Source organism: Microtus ochrogaster, unplaced genomic scaffold, assembly GCF_000317375.1.
Source record: "Microtus ochrogaster isolate Prairie Vole_2 unplaced genomic scaffold, MicOch1.0 UNK5, whole genome shotgun sequence".
Taxonomy (NCBI): domain Eukaryota; kingdom Metazoa; phylum Chordata; class Mammalia; order Rodentia; family Cricetidae; genus Microtus; species Microtus ochrogaster.
Genome location: NW_004949103.1, coordinates 10,798,140 through 10,814,599, shown reverse-complemented (window position 1 = coordinate 10,814,599; position 16,460 = coordinate 10,798,140). Strand labels below are relative to the sequence as shown.

At 44.8% G+C, this 16,460-nt stretch overlaps 2 protein-coding genes across 2 annotated transcripts in view; one reads left to right on the top strand and one right to left on the bottom strand.

Moving 5' to 3' along the window:
• Fam184b (family with sequence similarity 184 member B) overlaps window positions 1–10,768 on the top strand; it is an 86,692-nt gene extending 75,924 nt beyond the window's left edge. The window contains exons 12-16 of the mRNA XM_013353291.2: window positions 1,733–1,879; window positions 5,508–5,625; window positions 6,908–7,012; window positions 7,728–7,933; window positions 9,495–10,768. Coding sequence (XP_013208745.1) covers window positions 1,733–1,879; window positions 5,508–5,625; window positions 6,908–7,012; window positions 7,728–7,933; window positions 9,495–9,588 — 670 coding nt within the window. The 3' untranslated portion in view covers window positions 9,589–10,768. The remainder of the gene's footprint in view (window positions 1–1,732; window positions 1,880–5,507; window positions 5,626–6,907; window positions 7,013–7,727; window positions 7,934–9,494) is intronic.
• A 3,652-nt stretch (window positions 10,769–14,420) lies between these two features.
• Window positions 14,421–16,460, bottom strand: part of Med28 (mediator complex subunit 28) — a 6,379-nt gene continuing 4,339 nt past the window's right edge. The window contains exon 2 of the mRNA XM_005366036.3: window positions 14,421–14,851. Coding sequence (XP_005366093.1) covers window positions 14,654–14,851 — 198 coding nt within the window. The 3' untranslated portion in view covers window positions 14,421–14,653. The remainder of the gene's footprint in view (window positions 14,852–16,460) is intronic.

Sequence of the window (16,460 nt, the reverse complement as noted above, 5' to 3'; positions counted from 1 at the left end):
TTCCGATTCTACCCTGACTCCCCAGAAAGGATTCCATGCCAAGTATTTAGAACAAGATTAGGCACATCGCACTGACTTAAAAGCCGGCAGGGGGGGCGGTTATTAAAATTCGTAAAACCGAGCTTAAACCTGTGATCTGGGATTACAGATAGTGGTAGAACACTTTCCTACAATGGAGAAGATCCTGCACTTTAACACACACACACACACACACACACACACACACACACACACTTCATTGAACACTTAACTCATTCCCATATCAGATTCAACGGAGCTGAGATGGAGCCTGAAAATTAGCCTCTGAATTAGAATTAGTTAACATCTGCATTTCTGAAAATTGCCCCAGGAGATGCTGGAGTTGGCAGGTGAAATTGTGGCACCACCCTGAGACTGTGCCTCTCTCTCTTGCTGCTGTAACAGCCAAAGGTGAGGGGGTTTCCAGAATAGAGGAGCTGGCCTCCACCAGGCAGAAGCATCTAAGTAAGACCAGCCAAAGAAAACAGGACATGGCACATGCCTGTATACTCAGCACTTGGGAGGCTGAGGCAGAACTGCCAAGCGTTTGGGGCCAGCCTAGGCTACATAATGAGCTCCAGGCAGTGTGGACTCCAGAGTAAGACCCTGTCTCAATCAATAGAAAACAAGCAATGTGAGGGTGTCCCTTAGTGGGATGCCCCTGGGTACTGGTGTCCCAGGCAGAGATGCCTACACAAGAGAGAACCATGTTTACAAAGCTGCTCTGAGTCCCACCCCAGTTCCAGAAAAGCTGAGGAAGGGCCTCGAACCTTGGATGCTGAAGAGAGTTTAGGTAGTCCTAGTGCCCACGGTTGGCGAGGGGAGCTGACCACAGCGAAAGGAGTTATTCACGGAACCCTCCCCACCCTGTGCACTCACCTGATTGTGAAGTAACTCAACCTCCCTCTAACTGAGGTCGTGGGGCTTCCCTCCCAGGTGAACCTGAGATGAAGAGCGAGGAGCCCATCTGATTGAGATGGAGCACCATAGATCTAGAGATGGACCACGTAGCCCTAGGCAAGTCTTTCTTCAAGTGAAGAAAGCAATGATCCCTCAGCTTGGAAAAAAAAGCATTAAAATGTGCATGTCCCTCCTGAGAGTGGGAGACTCCCTGGGCCTTGGCTGTGGTCATTAGGATCCTCCTCCAGGTTAAGAGCCAGGATAGCTAATGGTTGGAAGGGGCTTTGTGCCATGTGCTACTCCGGAGATGCATTAGTTCAATTCCTCTTTGCAATGACCCTGTACGGTAGGTACCACATGGCTTCCATCTAACAAAAGAGGGCACTGGGCCCAAGGTCACACAGTTAAAAATAATAGCAACAAACAAGGACTTAAGCCGCCTGGTCCTAACTATTACTCTTTTACCTATTCCCCACCTTTCTGGAAACCCTGGATAGGGTGCTCCTGGGTTTCAGAGTTCTAGGCCCAGCTGAGAGAATGCTGCCTCTGCCTCGAGAAGGGGGTACAGGGGAAAGGAGTGTTTTCTGGGGCTCCCTCCAGGTCTCTTTTCCTTCTTCCAAGGAAGGCAACTCCTTTGATGAGGGTTCTCCTTTGCTGATGCTAGAGCGGAAAGGTATCCTTCTCATAAGGTGACTGGATATCGCTTAGTTCAGGGCCTTTTAACCTAGGCCACCAAGCAGAGAAATCAGCCCCTGAGTCCAAGGACTCAGGCTCAGAGCCTGGGTGACCTTGACTGTGCCCCCATCCTTCACAGGTTGCTGGAGGAGGACCAGAAAGCCCAGAGAGCCATGGAGGTGGAAGCACTCCGTCAAGAACACCGGAAGGAGATGCAGGCCATGGTGGCAGATTTCAGTGGTGTTCAGGCCCGGCTCCAAGCCAGGCTGGCGGCTCTGGAAGCCGAGTGAGCAAAGTCTTGGGCCCAGGTGGAGACGGAGTAGCAGGTTACCATTTGGGGAAGAAACCAACTCATCCTAGTCTCCCTAGACTGCCATGGTTTTAAAACGTAGACATTCCCTGGGCTCTAGAAGCTCTTCATTTTCAGGCAAATGAGGACGGTTGGCCGTCCCTCATTTTATTTTATTTTTCTCATTTTACTATTTATTTGGAAAATTACATAAATGTGTTTTGATCATATTCATTCCCATCAAGTATAATTTGTACTACCCACATATTCTTGAGTATGTGGCCATCCACTGGAGGAGCATGGGCAACCGACCTACCAGGGGCTGTACTCAGAAAGGAAAATGACTCCCTATCCCACAGCTATCATTTGCAAATAGTGCCTCAGCTAGGTGTGGGGCGTGGTGTCCACCTCCCGTCTCCATGCTGGGATTTTGTCTGTCTTGAGCTTGTATAGGTCTCATGCAAGCTGTCACCACCATTGGGAGTTTATATGTGGCATTGCCTGGCTGTGTCCTAACCAGCTTTCCTGTAGTCACTCACGGCTTCTGGCACGTACAGTCTTTCTGCCCCTCTTCTGCAATGATTCCTGAGGAGAGGGTGTAGCAACCTGTCTCTCTCTTGCTCTCTCTCTCTCCTTTAATTGAATATTTCTTGCATAATATACATTATTAAAGTTTCCCCCTCCTGCTGCTCCTCCTAGTTCCCCCTCACATCCTCTCCAATCCTGATCCATCCCCTACCTGTCTCCCATCAGAGAACTTAGACTTCTAAGGGATAAAAAAATATATAATGTAGTATAATAAGGTAAGATGAAGCCTAACACACTGAAATAGGGCAAAACAAACAGAAGGAAAAGAGCCTTTAAAAAAGGCATGAGAAACAGTTACAGACACTGAGACTCACGCGTTTGTACACTCGGGAAACATAAAAACACTAGACTGGAAGCCTGTATGGTAAAGAGAGAGGCTTTTATACATAAATTTTACACATAAATAAAATACAAATTAAAAGTAAGGTAGGAAAAAAGGGAACATTCTGATATGACATCATGAGACAGGGCACCTCCAAAGAGCTGTCAGTTTGTCTTCTGTTGGCGTCTACTGCTGGACAGGCAGCCTGTCCTTAAGGCTCACTTGTTTCCCCTGTGTGACTCCCTTGGAGAAAACTAAGTTTTCATTTGCAAGTGGTTAGCAATTTGAGATAGCTCCTGGGTTAGGAATTGGAATATGTGTCCACTTCCCCTTTCAGCTCTGGACCATCTGGTGCAGAGGAGTGCAGGCCCTGTTCATGCTCCTCAGTCTCTGTGAGTTCAGATGAGCATCATCCGTTGCTTTAGAGGGCATTGTCTTCCTGGTGTCCTCCACCCCCTCTGGCTCTTACAATCTTTGAGCCTTTTTCTCTGCAGGTTCCCCCGAACCCTGGAGGGTATTTGATGGAGACATCCTGTTTAGGGCTGAGGGTTTGACAGTCTCCCACCCTCTACATAATGCCTGGCCGTGCCTCTCCATACTTGTTTTCATCGGCTATAGAAGGAGGCTTCTCTGATGATGGCTGAGCAAGACACTGGTATATACATATAGTAGGATGCAATTAGGAGTCATTTTATTGATACATTTTGCTTTTCTTTTTCTGAACAGTAGTTTTGGGCAATCTAGTCTCAGGTTCTTGTTCACACAGCAGTGTGGGTATGGGTTTCATCTTGTGGAGTGGGTGGGCCTTAAGTCAAATCAGATCATAGGTGACTGCTTCCACAAGCTTTGTGCTGTCATTGCCCTAGCATATCTTGCAGACAGGACACCATTGTAGATCAGTGGGTTGGTCTTTATTCTTCTCTGTCGGTAGAATGCAGATTCCCTTCCTGTACCAAAGACACTAGCATGTAGGGGTGAAGGCTCTGTGTAGGCACCAGCTCAAAATCTCCATGGTCAGGGAGTTGTGTAGGTGTTGTCTTCAGCATTGGGGCTTTGCCATCAGTTTGTGGAGAGCAAAGATATAGCAGTCTCTTGTTCTCTGCACTTTGATGAGTTCATTGCTTCTGTGTTAATTGCCACCTACTGCAAATAGAAGCTTCTCTGTGAATTGAGGGCTGCATTAATCTATAAAGATGTGTTTTTATTTATGTGTATGTGTGTTTGTATAATTGCATGCTGCATATGTGACAGTACCCTGGGGGGGGGGGCAGAAGAAGCTTTCTTCAAATTGCTGAGTGACAGAGAAACTAAAAGAAGGGATGATTGACAAGAAGACCAGTTAGGAAGTGAATCCGCTGACAGGTAAAACCTCTTTCCTGTGGTTATATAATAGGAAGTGAACGTAAGAGCCTGTGTTCTGAGAAACCAGTCTTTTTTTTTTAATATTTATATGTATACAATATTCTGTCTGCGTGTGTTTCTGCAGGCCAGAAGAGGGCACCAGACCTCATTCCAGATGGTTGTGAGCCACCATGTGGTTGCTCGGAATTGAACTCAGGACCTTTGGAAGAGCAGACAATGCGTTTAACTTCTGAGCCATCTCTCCAGCCCCTGAGAAACCAGTCTTGACCCAGAACAGTTGCAGTGTGTCTTGCCCAGAACCACAGGCCCATAATCCTCTAGAGGGAGCTGGAACAAGAGGATTGCAAGTCCCAAGCCATCAAGGGCTGTCAAACAAGTTCATAGCCTGCAAGGGCAGTGTAGTGAGGTCATATCTCAGAATAAAAAGGTAAAAAAAGAAAAGCATTGGGGAGATAGCTCAGTGCCTGCTCATGACACTCAGCCCCCAGCTCTGAAAGAAAAGCTGTGGTGAGGTTTATCAACCAAGCCCCATCCAGTGGGCACTTGCCATGTGCCCGTGTGCCAGTCAATCTTCACAACCAAACACTGTTGCATGCTCTCTTTAAAAAGGGAGAAACTGCTGGGAAGAGTTGCATGTGGAGGCAGAAACAGGTGGATTTCCATGAGTTCCAGGCTAGCCTGCTCTATGTGGTGAGGCCAGACCCTGTCTCAACCACACAGCTACCTTCTTCTCCCCCAAAAAGAAGACAGACTGTTGGCCCCAGGAGAAATGGCATAAGTGATGAGGCAAATGACTAGGAAGCAGCAGATAAAGGATTAACAGTGGGCGGGATTCTCTCACTCTCAAACCTTCACCTGTCATCAATGGTCATCAGTACTGTCTCTCCCCATCACCATCCTGGCCTATTTCATCTATGGCTACACCTGAAGAGCTTCTTGACTCCAGGGCCAACTCAGGCTGTGCTCTGTGTCCCCAGCAGATGGGGCAAGAGCCTTGTGGGCATCGGAGGACCCTGAAGGCCTAGGGTGGAGCAAGGCTCTTGTTCCAGAACCATACCTCCCCCCAGAAGCCTGGCTGCATGTAGAAGCTATGTGCACACCCCTTAGTTCTGAAGGAGTGGGAAAACTGACGGGATCCAGAACAGGAGTAGGTCCTGGGTGGCCATGCTAAGGACAGTCTCCAGGAGCTCAAGGTGGCCATGCTAAGCACAGTCTCTAGGAGCTCAAGGTGGCCATGCTAAGCACAGTCTCCAGGAGTTTGATCAGCTTTAGGTCCTGGGTGGCCATGCTCTACACACACTCTCGTTTCCCTATTGAGAAACCTCTGTAGAACTGACTACCTACTTCAAACAGGCTTAAAGATTCTGGAGAGAAGCCGGGGAAAGGAACCTCGCGGCCCGAGGACCTGCAGCTCATAGGCCGCCTGCAGACACGCCTGAAGGAGAGAGAGGACATCATCAGACAGCTGACGGTGAGGCCCAGGCCAGCAGAGAAGGGAAGGTTCTGCCCAGTGGACACATTAAGGGTGTTAGCTTTGAACCTGGCATTTCTGTAGCTGCCTGTCCATCCTTTATTATTTTCCCCTATTACTAAGAATACTCATAAAAAAGAAGAGAGAGAGAGAGAGAGAGAGAGAGAGAGAGAGAGAGAGAGAGATACAGGCAAAGAAAAGAACCATCCTATTTCCAAGTTTAACAGCCATTGTTTGATGTTGATTCCGTTTTTTAACCTACAGTTTTGATAAAAATCCATTTACTTACCTTGACTGTAATAGGATCATTCAAATTTACCAATGTTGATCTATCAACCACTTGTTTTCGAGTAGCTCACCCATTCTAGTAGCAGGACCCCTTGAAGAGTTATTTCCAACTCCTTTGACGCTGTGTCCCAAAGTCATCAAGACCTGATGGGATGTCTCTCCCCTTGGTCTGTCTTTGACTCTTAGAATTATGTTAATAAGGAATAACTGCTACTTGATAAGTGTAGGAAGGTGCTATAGTTATTAGTCTTTTTATTTATTTATTTATTTATATTTAGGTGCATATGTGTGTACACCACATGTATACAGGTCCTCTTGGAGGAGAGAATAGGGCGTCAGATCCCCTGGAGCTGGAGTTACTGGTATTTGTGAACTGCCTGATTACAGGCACTGGGAATTGAACACAGGTCCTCTGGAAGAGCAGTAAGTGCTCTTAGCAACTAAGGATTATCTTAAAAGAATAGTCGCCCAGGTTAAGAATACTTGTTGCTCTCGCAGAGGACCCAGGCTCAGTTCCAGGCATCCACAGATCATGCTTCAGTCCTTGGCACCACACAGATCAAGTACGGTAGCACACGCCTGAAACCCAGCTCTTAGGAGTCAGAAACAGATCAGAAGTTCAAGGCCATGTTCATCCTTGGCTAAATAGTACAGTATATTTGAGGTCAGCTCCGAGTGCATGAGGATCTGCTTCAAGCAAAGGCAAGGGAGAGAAAGGTTGGAATGTTTGCTTAATTACTTTCACGTTTGAACTAGACTTTACTTTCAGATGTTCAGTTGAGCTAGATTTTTTTTTCCTCACTAAGGCAGCTTGTTCTTTGCTTCACTGAAACCATAAAGCCCCAGAGGTGAAGGTACCACAGCCAAGGTGCTCCAGTGAGTGGCTGCCAATTGCCACTCACCCACCGTCCTTCTCCAGGGCCCTCCCACCATCTGGACAAAACCAGTGACACGTGCCTAAGCTCTCTAAGACCTGGTTGCATTGGTTTTCCAGGAAGAGAGAAGATTTCACTACACAGCCTTCCCCAGTGCAATGTCCCATCGGAATCGGTCCTTCTCGTTCAATCCTCACCCAGGATACTTGACCCCTTCCATGAAGGTAAAGCAATTTTATCACATCACATAATGTGCAGGCTTTTCTCCTCAAAGTAGCTGCAGCATACTGATGGGCTGGTGGGCGTCCAGTCAGATAAGCCTATTTGCTTTTATAATAATGCTGTTTCCTGGGTGTTGTAGTAAGGCCGCTTGTTTGTTCTGGGCTGCTCAGCCTCGAAATAACCATACAGAAACTGCTTTTTATAATAATGCTGTTTCCTGGGTGTTGTAGTAAGGCCGCTTGTTTGTTCTGGGCTGCTCAGCCTCGAAATAACCATACAGAAACTGCTTTTTATAATAATGCTGTTTCCTGGGAGTTGTAGTAAGGCTGCTTGTTTGTTCTGGGCTGCTCAGCCCCGAAATAACCATACAGAAACTGTATTAACTAAATCACTGCTTGGCCAATTAATTAAGTGTATTGCTAGCTAGCTCTTATATCTAGAATTAACCCGTATCCATTATTTTATATTTTACCATGAGGCTTGTGGCCTACCAGCAAGGTTTCAACATGTCTATCTCTGGTGGTGTGGCTCCATGATGGCTTCTCCTTGATTCCACCTCCTTTCTCCCAGCATTCAGTTTAGTTTTCCCTGCCTAGCTAAGTTCTACTTTGCTATAGGCCAAGCCAGTTTCTTTATTAACCAATGGTATTCACAGCATACAGAGAGAAACCCCACATCACCTGGGTGACATTAACAGCCTTTCTCTGACACAAACAGAAAAAGAAGATGGAGGAAGTGCCCAGCCGAGTGGTCAGCGTGCCAAACCTTGCCTCCTATGCAAAGAACTTTCTGAGCGGAGATCTGAGCTCCAGGATCAATGCCCCTCCCATAACAAAGTCACCCAGCCTGGACCCAAGCCCCAGCTGTGGCCAACCCACCAATTACAAACCCACCCAGTTACTTGATGGGAAAACTGCCACAAGGTACGTGAGGGAGAGGGTGAAGATGTACCCTGTTCTTCAAGGGCAGGAAAGAAACTGGTATCTTCTCGGGTACCTGTTAAGTATCTGGCGTCTGGTCGATAGAGTAGAAGCCCAGCCTTGGACAATGACACTCTAGCCAAATGGAAACACTAATGATAGAAACTGCTGTTATTTGGGTTTTGGTACCAGATTTTAGAAGGCCTAATTGTTATGGAATCACTTAAGATCTGTGTTCAAAATCCATTTTTTTTTCTTGGCTGTGTGGCCTTGGACAGGCGACCTCTGTGGCTCCCTAATACAGCAGCCGCCTGATAAGACTGGTGTGACTAAAGGAATTAATCCATAAACCATTTTCAGCCTCTGTGGCTTTAGCTAAGGCTACTTTTCAGTGTGGACAGTATTCTTGAGGCTGTTAGTCTCTGGGTGTGGGCGTGGCTGACACACCTTCCTCTGTTTCCCTCTTCCCCAGGCCTGCGGGCTCACCTTGCTTACTGTTTCCCTTCTCATCAAGCCCTCCATTCAAAGGGTGTGCTTTAAATTCTGAGCTTGAGGGTTTGCGTTTAGAAAGGGCCTGGTCTAAAATGCTCTGGCTGCAGAAGCTCTCTGCATGCCAGCCTGACCATGGCTCTTTAAACTGGAGGGGAGGCAGAGACCTGACTGTGGAGCAAGGACTAACTTGCCACCCCTGAACGAGTATAGCCCCGTTGGGTCCTGCCTGAGAAAGGTCTAGAGCAGAGCATACCAGTTTGCCAGCTCCTGACTCTCATTGGTAGGCACCTGCTTTAAACTATTTTGTTGGGGTTTTTTTTTTTTCAGTATTTATGGGTCAAGTGTGTACACCTTTAATCTCAGCTCTGGAAGCAGAGGCAAGTGAATCTACGTGAGTTCTAGGTCAGCACGGTCTATGTAGTAAGTTCTAGAACAGTCACAGCTACAAAGTGACCCTTAAAATACTGTATGTTATTAATGGGGGAGATGGCATCTGCCATGCACAATGTCAGAGGACAACTTTTGAGAGTCTGTTCTCTCCGTTCTCCTTGTCGGTTCCAGGAATCAAACTCAGGTCCTCAGGCCTGGCAGGCTGCTATTTTATATGAAATTTCACAAACAAAGACTATTTAGCCAGGTGACAGTTCGTTGCCTACTCTTTCTTCTTTTTATTAGGCAAATTTCATAGCTTCATTAATATGCTCACAAGTAATATATAGAAGGTTCATAGTGGAACACTATTTTGATTAACTATTTTAAGCTTTTAAAATTTGGCTTATTGTCTGATGTGTGCCTAAAGTAAGATATAGAATGCGACAAAATGCACCTCGTTAGTGCCACGGCCATCAGGTCATCAGTGAAAGACTGGAGAACAGTTAGTGGTTAAAACAAGAACTAGACCCTCCCTCCCACTCATCCTTCACAACACATTTCCAGCTGCTGACGTAGGTCATGGCCTAGCATTTTCTGAGGGGATAGCAAGCACTTAGCTTCTCCAGGAATGATGGCAGGGTATTGTTTTTTTTTTTAATTGAAAAAGTTTCAAAACCATGTACATTTTTTCTTTGATTAGGGCACAAGATGGAGAACCAGGTCAAGCCAAAGAGGCCCCACAGAAGCAAAGCTCTCCGCATCAGGAGTGGTTTACCAAGTATTTTTCATTCTAAGCTCGTCTTTGGGATCTGTTCCAAGGAGTGCATTAGAGAATCGTTTCGACCATCTGAAAGAATGAATTAAAATCATCTAGCCAGTAGCTAGCTGGTACTTTCATGTGATAGATAGCTAAAACAAAGTGTGGCATTAACATTCCAGTTTCATTGTGACACCTACTTACTTTACAATTCTTATAGTTAAAGCTGAAACAAGCCAGTTATTAAAAAGTATCCCTTGGAAAATGCTATTAATCTCTGATGACCAAATTACCCATTGTATTTCCAGTGCCTGTAATGTCACACTCCACTCGGTGGGATATCAGACTAGTGACTGCCATGGTCTGCTTTAAAAGTGTTTTTTTTTTCTTGGTCATCTACAAAGAGTTATGCTATATATTTTCACATATGTAAGATGATAATTTCAAAATGCACATCCAACCTCAATATGAAGAGGAATAAAATAAAGCCAATGAAGACAAAACATCAGACCTACCAGGAATGGACTGAAGCATGCTTGGACTGCATGTTACAGCTTCCAAGGTCTAGCACAGGCCGCAGACTACAGAGGGACAACACCTACCTCAAAAGGGACTTTGCACAATTAAGGAGCATAGTCCAGGCACAGCCAGCCATCAGCCTGAACTGGAATGCTCAGTGGACAGCTGCGCTTCACCTGCCAGACATATCGGCTTCAGTGACCATTGTGCTAACAGTCTTGTGAGGGATTCCAGACTGTCTGGTCTGTAATGTCAAAGATTGCTGGACCCCTGTCCCCACCTGCCTAGACGGTTGGCTTACCTACTGCGCAGACTCCCAGAAGAGCAGGGAACTGTCCGTGGTGCTGAACCTGCACTCTGCCCACCGTGTCTTACCCACTGACAGCAGAGCTGATCCAAGCTTTTAGTGGGTAGAATCTTTTCTCTCTGGTGCTGGCCCAGCAAGTGGCTTATCAACAGATTCAATTCTATGCATTGTCAAATATTTGATCTTTGAATAAAACTCTAAACTGGGCAATAAAAATGGCTATTGGCTTGTATAATTAGATGAAGATAAAGCTCTGAAACAAATTTCACATTAAGCTCAATCAGATCACTACAAATAAAATGTAGGTGATTAGATCACTTTTAGAGAAATGGAACTAAAACAAGTTAAAAGGCAAACAAGACTATGTTTTTCTTTCAGTGTTAGAATTTTCAAACAAGACTTTTTTTTTTTTTGCTTTGTTTTCTGTGTTAGAATTTGAGTACCATGTTAGAATCTTGCCCCTGGTTAGGGAAGTGTCACACCACTGATCTACACAGCCAGCCCTGTGACACATTTTTGAATGTAAACGTTTGTCACCATATTTGGAATGCCACACTATTTTTCAGTGCCAACTTTTTGTCTTTCTTGCTCAGGATGTGTCTAATATAACCCGAAGACACTGCACAGTTGGGCTGCTGTACTAAATCAAGACAGGGTTAATTTAGACAACAAAAATGGAAGACTTGAGAGCTAAGAAAACCTAGCAGAGTGAGAAACCATTCTTTATAAATCTCCACAACAGGACCCCATGTACAACGAAGCTGGTTCAGGCCTCTTAAGGGGATCCAAGCGCTGGTATTTCCTGCATATCCACCCTAGTCTTAGTGCAAATCCATTTTAACTCAAAAGTATGGAAAGTTCTACTTATTGTGTTAGGTCAGCACTAGAGACCTTTAGATTTGGGAGCATTTTGGATTAGAAATGCCCAGCCTGTTTCCTACTAAGTATCAAGTTCCAATATTTGATAATTAGCAGTGTACATTGTGTTTTTATTGAGGGCTTTAAAAAATTAGCTACAGATGGTTCCGCTGTTTTAATCTGGGCACTTTCCCAGCACTGCAACCTTTGGTGAGAAGCATAGATTGCTTTTCTACTACCCATTGTATTATCTTTTTGCTGCCGAGACTGAATACCTGACAAAAAGAACTCAAAAATGTTTATCATGGTTCAGAGCACCATGGCAGGGAAGGTGTGGGGACAGAGTTGAGGTTGAGGGTCACACTGTATCCAGATGGGAAGTAGAGAGCAAAGAATTGATGCCCAGCTCATGTTCTCCTTTATTCAGTACTGGATCCCAGTACATGGAATGGTACTGCCCACATAGAGTGGGCCTTTCCACCTCAACCAGCATAATCTAGAAACTTCTTCACAGACATGCCAAGGTCTTTCTCCTAGCCAGGTTTAAATCCTGTCAAGTTGATAACAGCCATGAAATGGGGCAAAGGTGGCAGTCATTCATTTCATCTGGCAGGATGTCTGATAGTTTGAATGGCATGGTGCCTTTATTTTGGACTAATAAGATCATTGTCTGACTTTATCACCACTTCAGGGTGACTGAGGTTTAGTGTCCTGGTCCTGTTTACATCAGCAGAGTAACAGGGCAGGCACTGCTGAGTGCTGACGAACTGTGCTAAGAGAGTTCCTAAGTCTGGAGTAGGGTGACTGACACTGTTGCTGAGCAGACTGCCCACTGGAGGAGCCCATAGATGGGCCTCACTGTAGCATCAGTGCTGGGTAGGCCAATATCCAGGATTGGCACAGCCAGTATTAGTTCCTATAACTGTGTTTTATGCAACAGCACTTTCAAAAGCAAAACTGAGTACGAGTCTTCAGCTAGGGACCGAACTCTCAGGAATGTCAAGAGTTGGTTGGATAAAGCAAAGAGAAAAAAGGAAGATGTGTTACAAAGTCCAGGTACAGAAGATAAGGAAGTGAGTGTCCATCTGATTTGTGGTCAAAGACATCACAAGAGCAATTGTAGAATGGACAGAGCTGTGGAGGAAGCAGAGCTGGGAAAGATTGAGAAATGGTTATGAGAATTTGGGTGAGCTACAGGGAAGAGGCCATGGACAGACAGTTGAAAGTGGCAGAACCAACAAGTGGTTAATCCTAGTGAAAGTAACTGGCCATGCAACAAGTGGAAAGATCTTACTCAGGTAGGCGGCTGAAACTAAAAGGTTGGAAAAAAGCTTCCTTAACTCTGTTGGGTTACACGAGGGAGCAGCAAGCCAAAGGAACCCCCTGAAAGGCACGCAGCCTGGCATTTCTGTTCATTCACCAACCGGCAATCTGCCGTGTAGTTAAGAAAAAGATGGATAGAGCTGGGTTGATAGCAGAGACAGTTCAGTAAGTGACTTTCATGCAAGCTGAAGGCCTGAGCTCAGATCTCTTGTGCCAGAATAAATATCCCAGCAGAGTAGCTCAATCCTAGTGTTGAGAAGAGAGGCAGGAGGATCACTGAGGTCTGCCAGCCAGCTTGTCAGGTAAAGTAAGCCTCATATTCAGAGAGAAACGGTGCATCAGAAAGTAAGGTGGAAGGAGATGCCACATGACATGGATCTCTGGCCTTCACAAAGAATTCACATATACTCCTCTCCCCCAATAAAAACGATGTTTACAAACTGACAAGATGGAAAAACCATTTTAACCATTGAACTCAATAAAGTAACAATAACTTGTATATATACTAATTTGAAGTACTTTTACTAAGCACCAAGAACAGTTTTTAGTACTTTCACCACCACCTTTATTATTAAAAACCAGCCAAAATATAAGAAGTTTATTTAGGTCTTAGCTAAGAATCCATGAAATGTAAAGCTGCCGGTCAGTGCTTCGTAAAGTGGGTGGTTTCAGGGGTTTGGGAAACGGATCTCATGGAGCCTACAACAGTCTCAAACTCTGACCCTCCTTCCTCTACCTCCAAATGCTAGAATAAAACATGCCACCATGTCCAGCCTACATTTTTCAACACTGCTTAACTTATATATTCCATTAAGGGGACTTGATGGCCTCAGGCTGGCTCTCATTGTTCCCTGAGCTAGACATCACACAACCAAGCACACACATGGAAATAGGAAGATCTTGCATAATTAAGGAAGTACCTAATTCTCACAGGCATACCACAGAGCAAGTAACACAGAGACAGCCACAATCCATAATGCATATGGATAAGCTATGAAAGTTGACAGAATTTAAAAAAAAAAAAAAAAAGGCTATGCCTTGGGACTCAGTGAAGGGTATTCAGAAGCTTCACAGACCAGATGGCTGTGCCCAGACTAGGCAGGAAGTGGACATCAATGTTTGTGCTCAGGTACTCAAGACTCCAGAAACCAAAATGGACAAGACCAAAACCAAGCTGGAGATACATTGACTGTTCAAGAGGTATGGCGTTTCTGTGTTTGGTAAAGAGAGGTACTCTGCTCTGAAAAAAATAAATAACAAGAGACAATCCAAGCCAGCCTCTGACCCTCAGCCCCCACCTGTGCCTTCTCCCTGTCCCCCATCTCTTAAACTGACCATCACTCACAGCCTGAGAGCACTCAGCACATGCTCTTGCTGTGCGTGCCTTCAAGACAGTGAAAAAGGACCAGAAAGCGCAGCTCACCCCAGGTAACAATGCAGCATTAAGGTGAGCATTCTCTCCTGTAATCCATCAGCAGCATATTCTAACCTTTTCTGAGCCACTTGCAAAATATGTGCACTCGGCGCCACTCTGGAAGCACGGCACCGTTGAGTCAGATTCCTTGTGAGGTAGTTCAGAGTTTTGAAACAGCAGATTTATAGATCTGCCTCTACTACCACGGGTGGCTCATAAGGCTGACACCAACTCTATATCCCCTGGCTTCTCAAACTATTAAAAATCTTTCCTTCAGGTTCTACCAAATTCACAACTAAAAACAAACAACAACAAAATTAGAGAGATGAAGGCACAAACAAAATGTTGTCAAAACAAATGGCAAAAGTCAAATAAGAATGTGTGTGGTCACTCTCACAGTCCAAACTTTGCTAAAGAATTTGAAAAAACAAAACAAAAAAACCTTTACTTGGTTTATCAAAGCTTCAAGCATTTTATAAAGAACTCCAGGAATTTAGAGAACTGGGAATCACAGGTTCAAGGTCAGACTGGGCTTCACGTTTAAATCTTACCCAATAAAGAAATAAAAATGGGCAGGACATAAACTACCACCCACATATCATCAACGAGTTCTTCCAAAAGGCCATGTCTACACAGAGACATCAGGCAAGACGACACAGCTGCATCCCAGGCAGAGTGCTCTTAGGTCGGCTTTAGAGGGGCAGGAATATTGGCAGATGCCTGCTCCAGGTAGGCCAAGGAGCCCTGGGGGATCTCAGCTGGCTTCTTGTGCTGCACATTGATGTCCTCCAGCACTTGCTGCCAGTGCCTCAGCTTTGTCAAGTGCTTCTGGACCAGCGCATCTTTCCGCTGCAGTTCACTCCTTAGTTCTGAGACATCCTACAGATAGAGTGGGGGAGAGGGAAGAAAGGGATGAGGTTAGTAATGGCAAACAGGAGTAGATGAATAAAACCCCTCCTTAGTCAGGAGCACTAAGAATGACCCTGCTGGTATAGACCTGTAACCCCACTACTTGGGAGGCTAGGGAGGGATCATAAAGTTAAAGGCAGGAGTGACTTCAAGGCCAGCTTGGTTAACTCAGCGAGGAAATAAAGTAAGAGAGAGATGGAGACAAAGTTCGACTGAGGAGTACTTGTCTAGAATGCTGAAATGGTACCAAAGACACACAACACTAACTCAACCAAGGGAATCCACCGCAGCCCTCCACTCTGCTGCTCTCTATGTGAATCAGCAGGAGCAAATCTTTGTTTATTTTTTGAGACAGGGCTTCTCGGTGTAGCCTTGGCTGCCCTGCCTATGCCTCCCAAGTGCTGGGATTAATGGCCTACGCCACCACCGTCTGCAAAAGCAATTATTTCAATGAAAGATGTCTGCCTAACAACAAGAATTTTAATGTTTAATGATTTTTATTTTAGTAGGTAAAAACATAAGACTTAAGATTAAAAATTACCTCAGAATCTAAAAGACCACTGCTGAAAAATACCAAACACTGAAAATATGAGACAGGTGTTAACAGCTATCTGTAAGAGTCCACATTCCTGTTCTGTAACTTCAGATTACACATATAAGGTGTTAAAACAGTACACTTTTTTCAAAAGCTTAATATGGACAGTGGTAGTAAATCCTTTATTAAAATTTGGCTTTGGGTCCAGAAAGATGGCTCAGTGGTTAAGAACACTTGTTGCTCTTGAAGAGGACCTGAGTTTAGTTCCCAGCACCCACAAGGCAGCTGACAACCATCCACAATTCTAGACCCAGAGGAGGCAATGCACTCTTCCAGCCTCTGTGGGAACTGTACACACATGGAGCACAAACAAACATGAGGGTAAAACACTCACACACAGAAAATAAAAATAAAAAAGCAATGTTTAAATGGTAGCCTTAACCATTTCCACTATTATTCAAGTATTCATACCAAGAAGTGACTGATTACAACAAAGAATATAATCTTCTTACTATTCCTGCTATTGATAGCTGGTCTCGTGGCTTGAAAAGATCCTTTCTGATTAACTGGTCATGGTCAACTTGTTATTTCAAAAGCTCCAAAGTCCATTGCTCTCAAATTTCTTGGTGACAGTACCACTGGCCTTGGGGCTGGAAGTTCAGGATCTTCTGTATCACCTCACTTACCCCTTAACACTAAAGCTTCCTAATTCTTGTGGCAACTCATTTGAACAAATATCTTGGTTTAAAGCAAATGAGACTAACTTACCCCTTTTAAGGAATCTTGGCTACAATATTTACCTTCTCTATTTTTTAAAGAAACAGAATCTCACTAGATTGCCTTGCCTGGCCTAAGAACTTGCTATGTAGGTCAGACTGGTTTTGAACTTACAGAGGTCTGCATGCCTCTGCCTCATGAGAGCTGAAATTAAACACATGTGCTACTGTGCTGGTTACAATATTTACTTTTTGATTCCTTAAACAAAATACATAGACCATTTCCAATATGCAAGGTACAGGTAAAGTTGGGGATACAGTTCCTGTT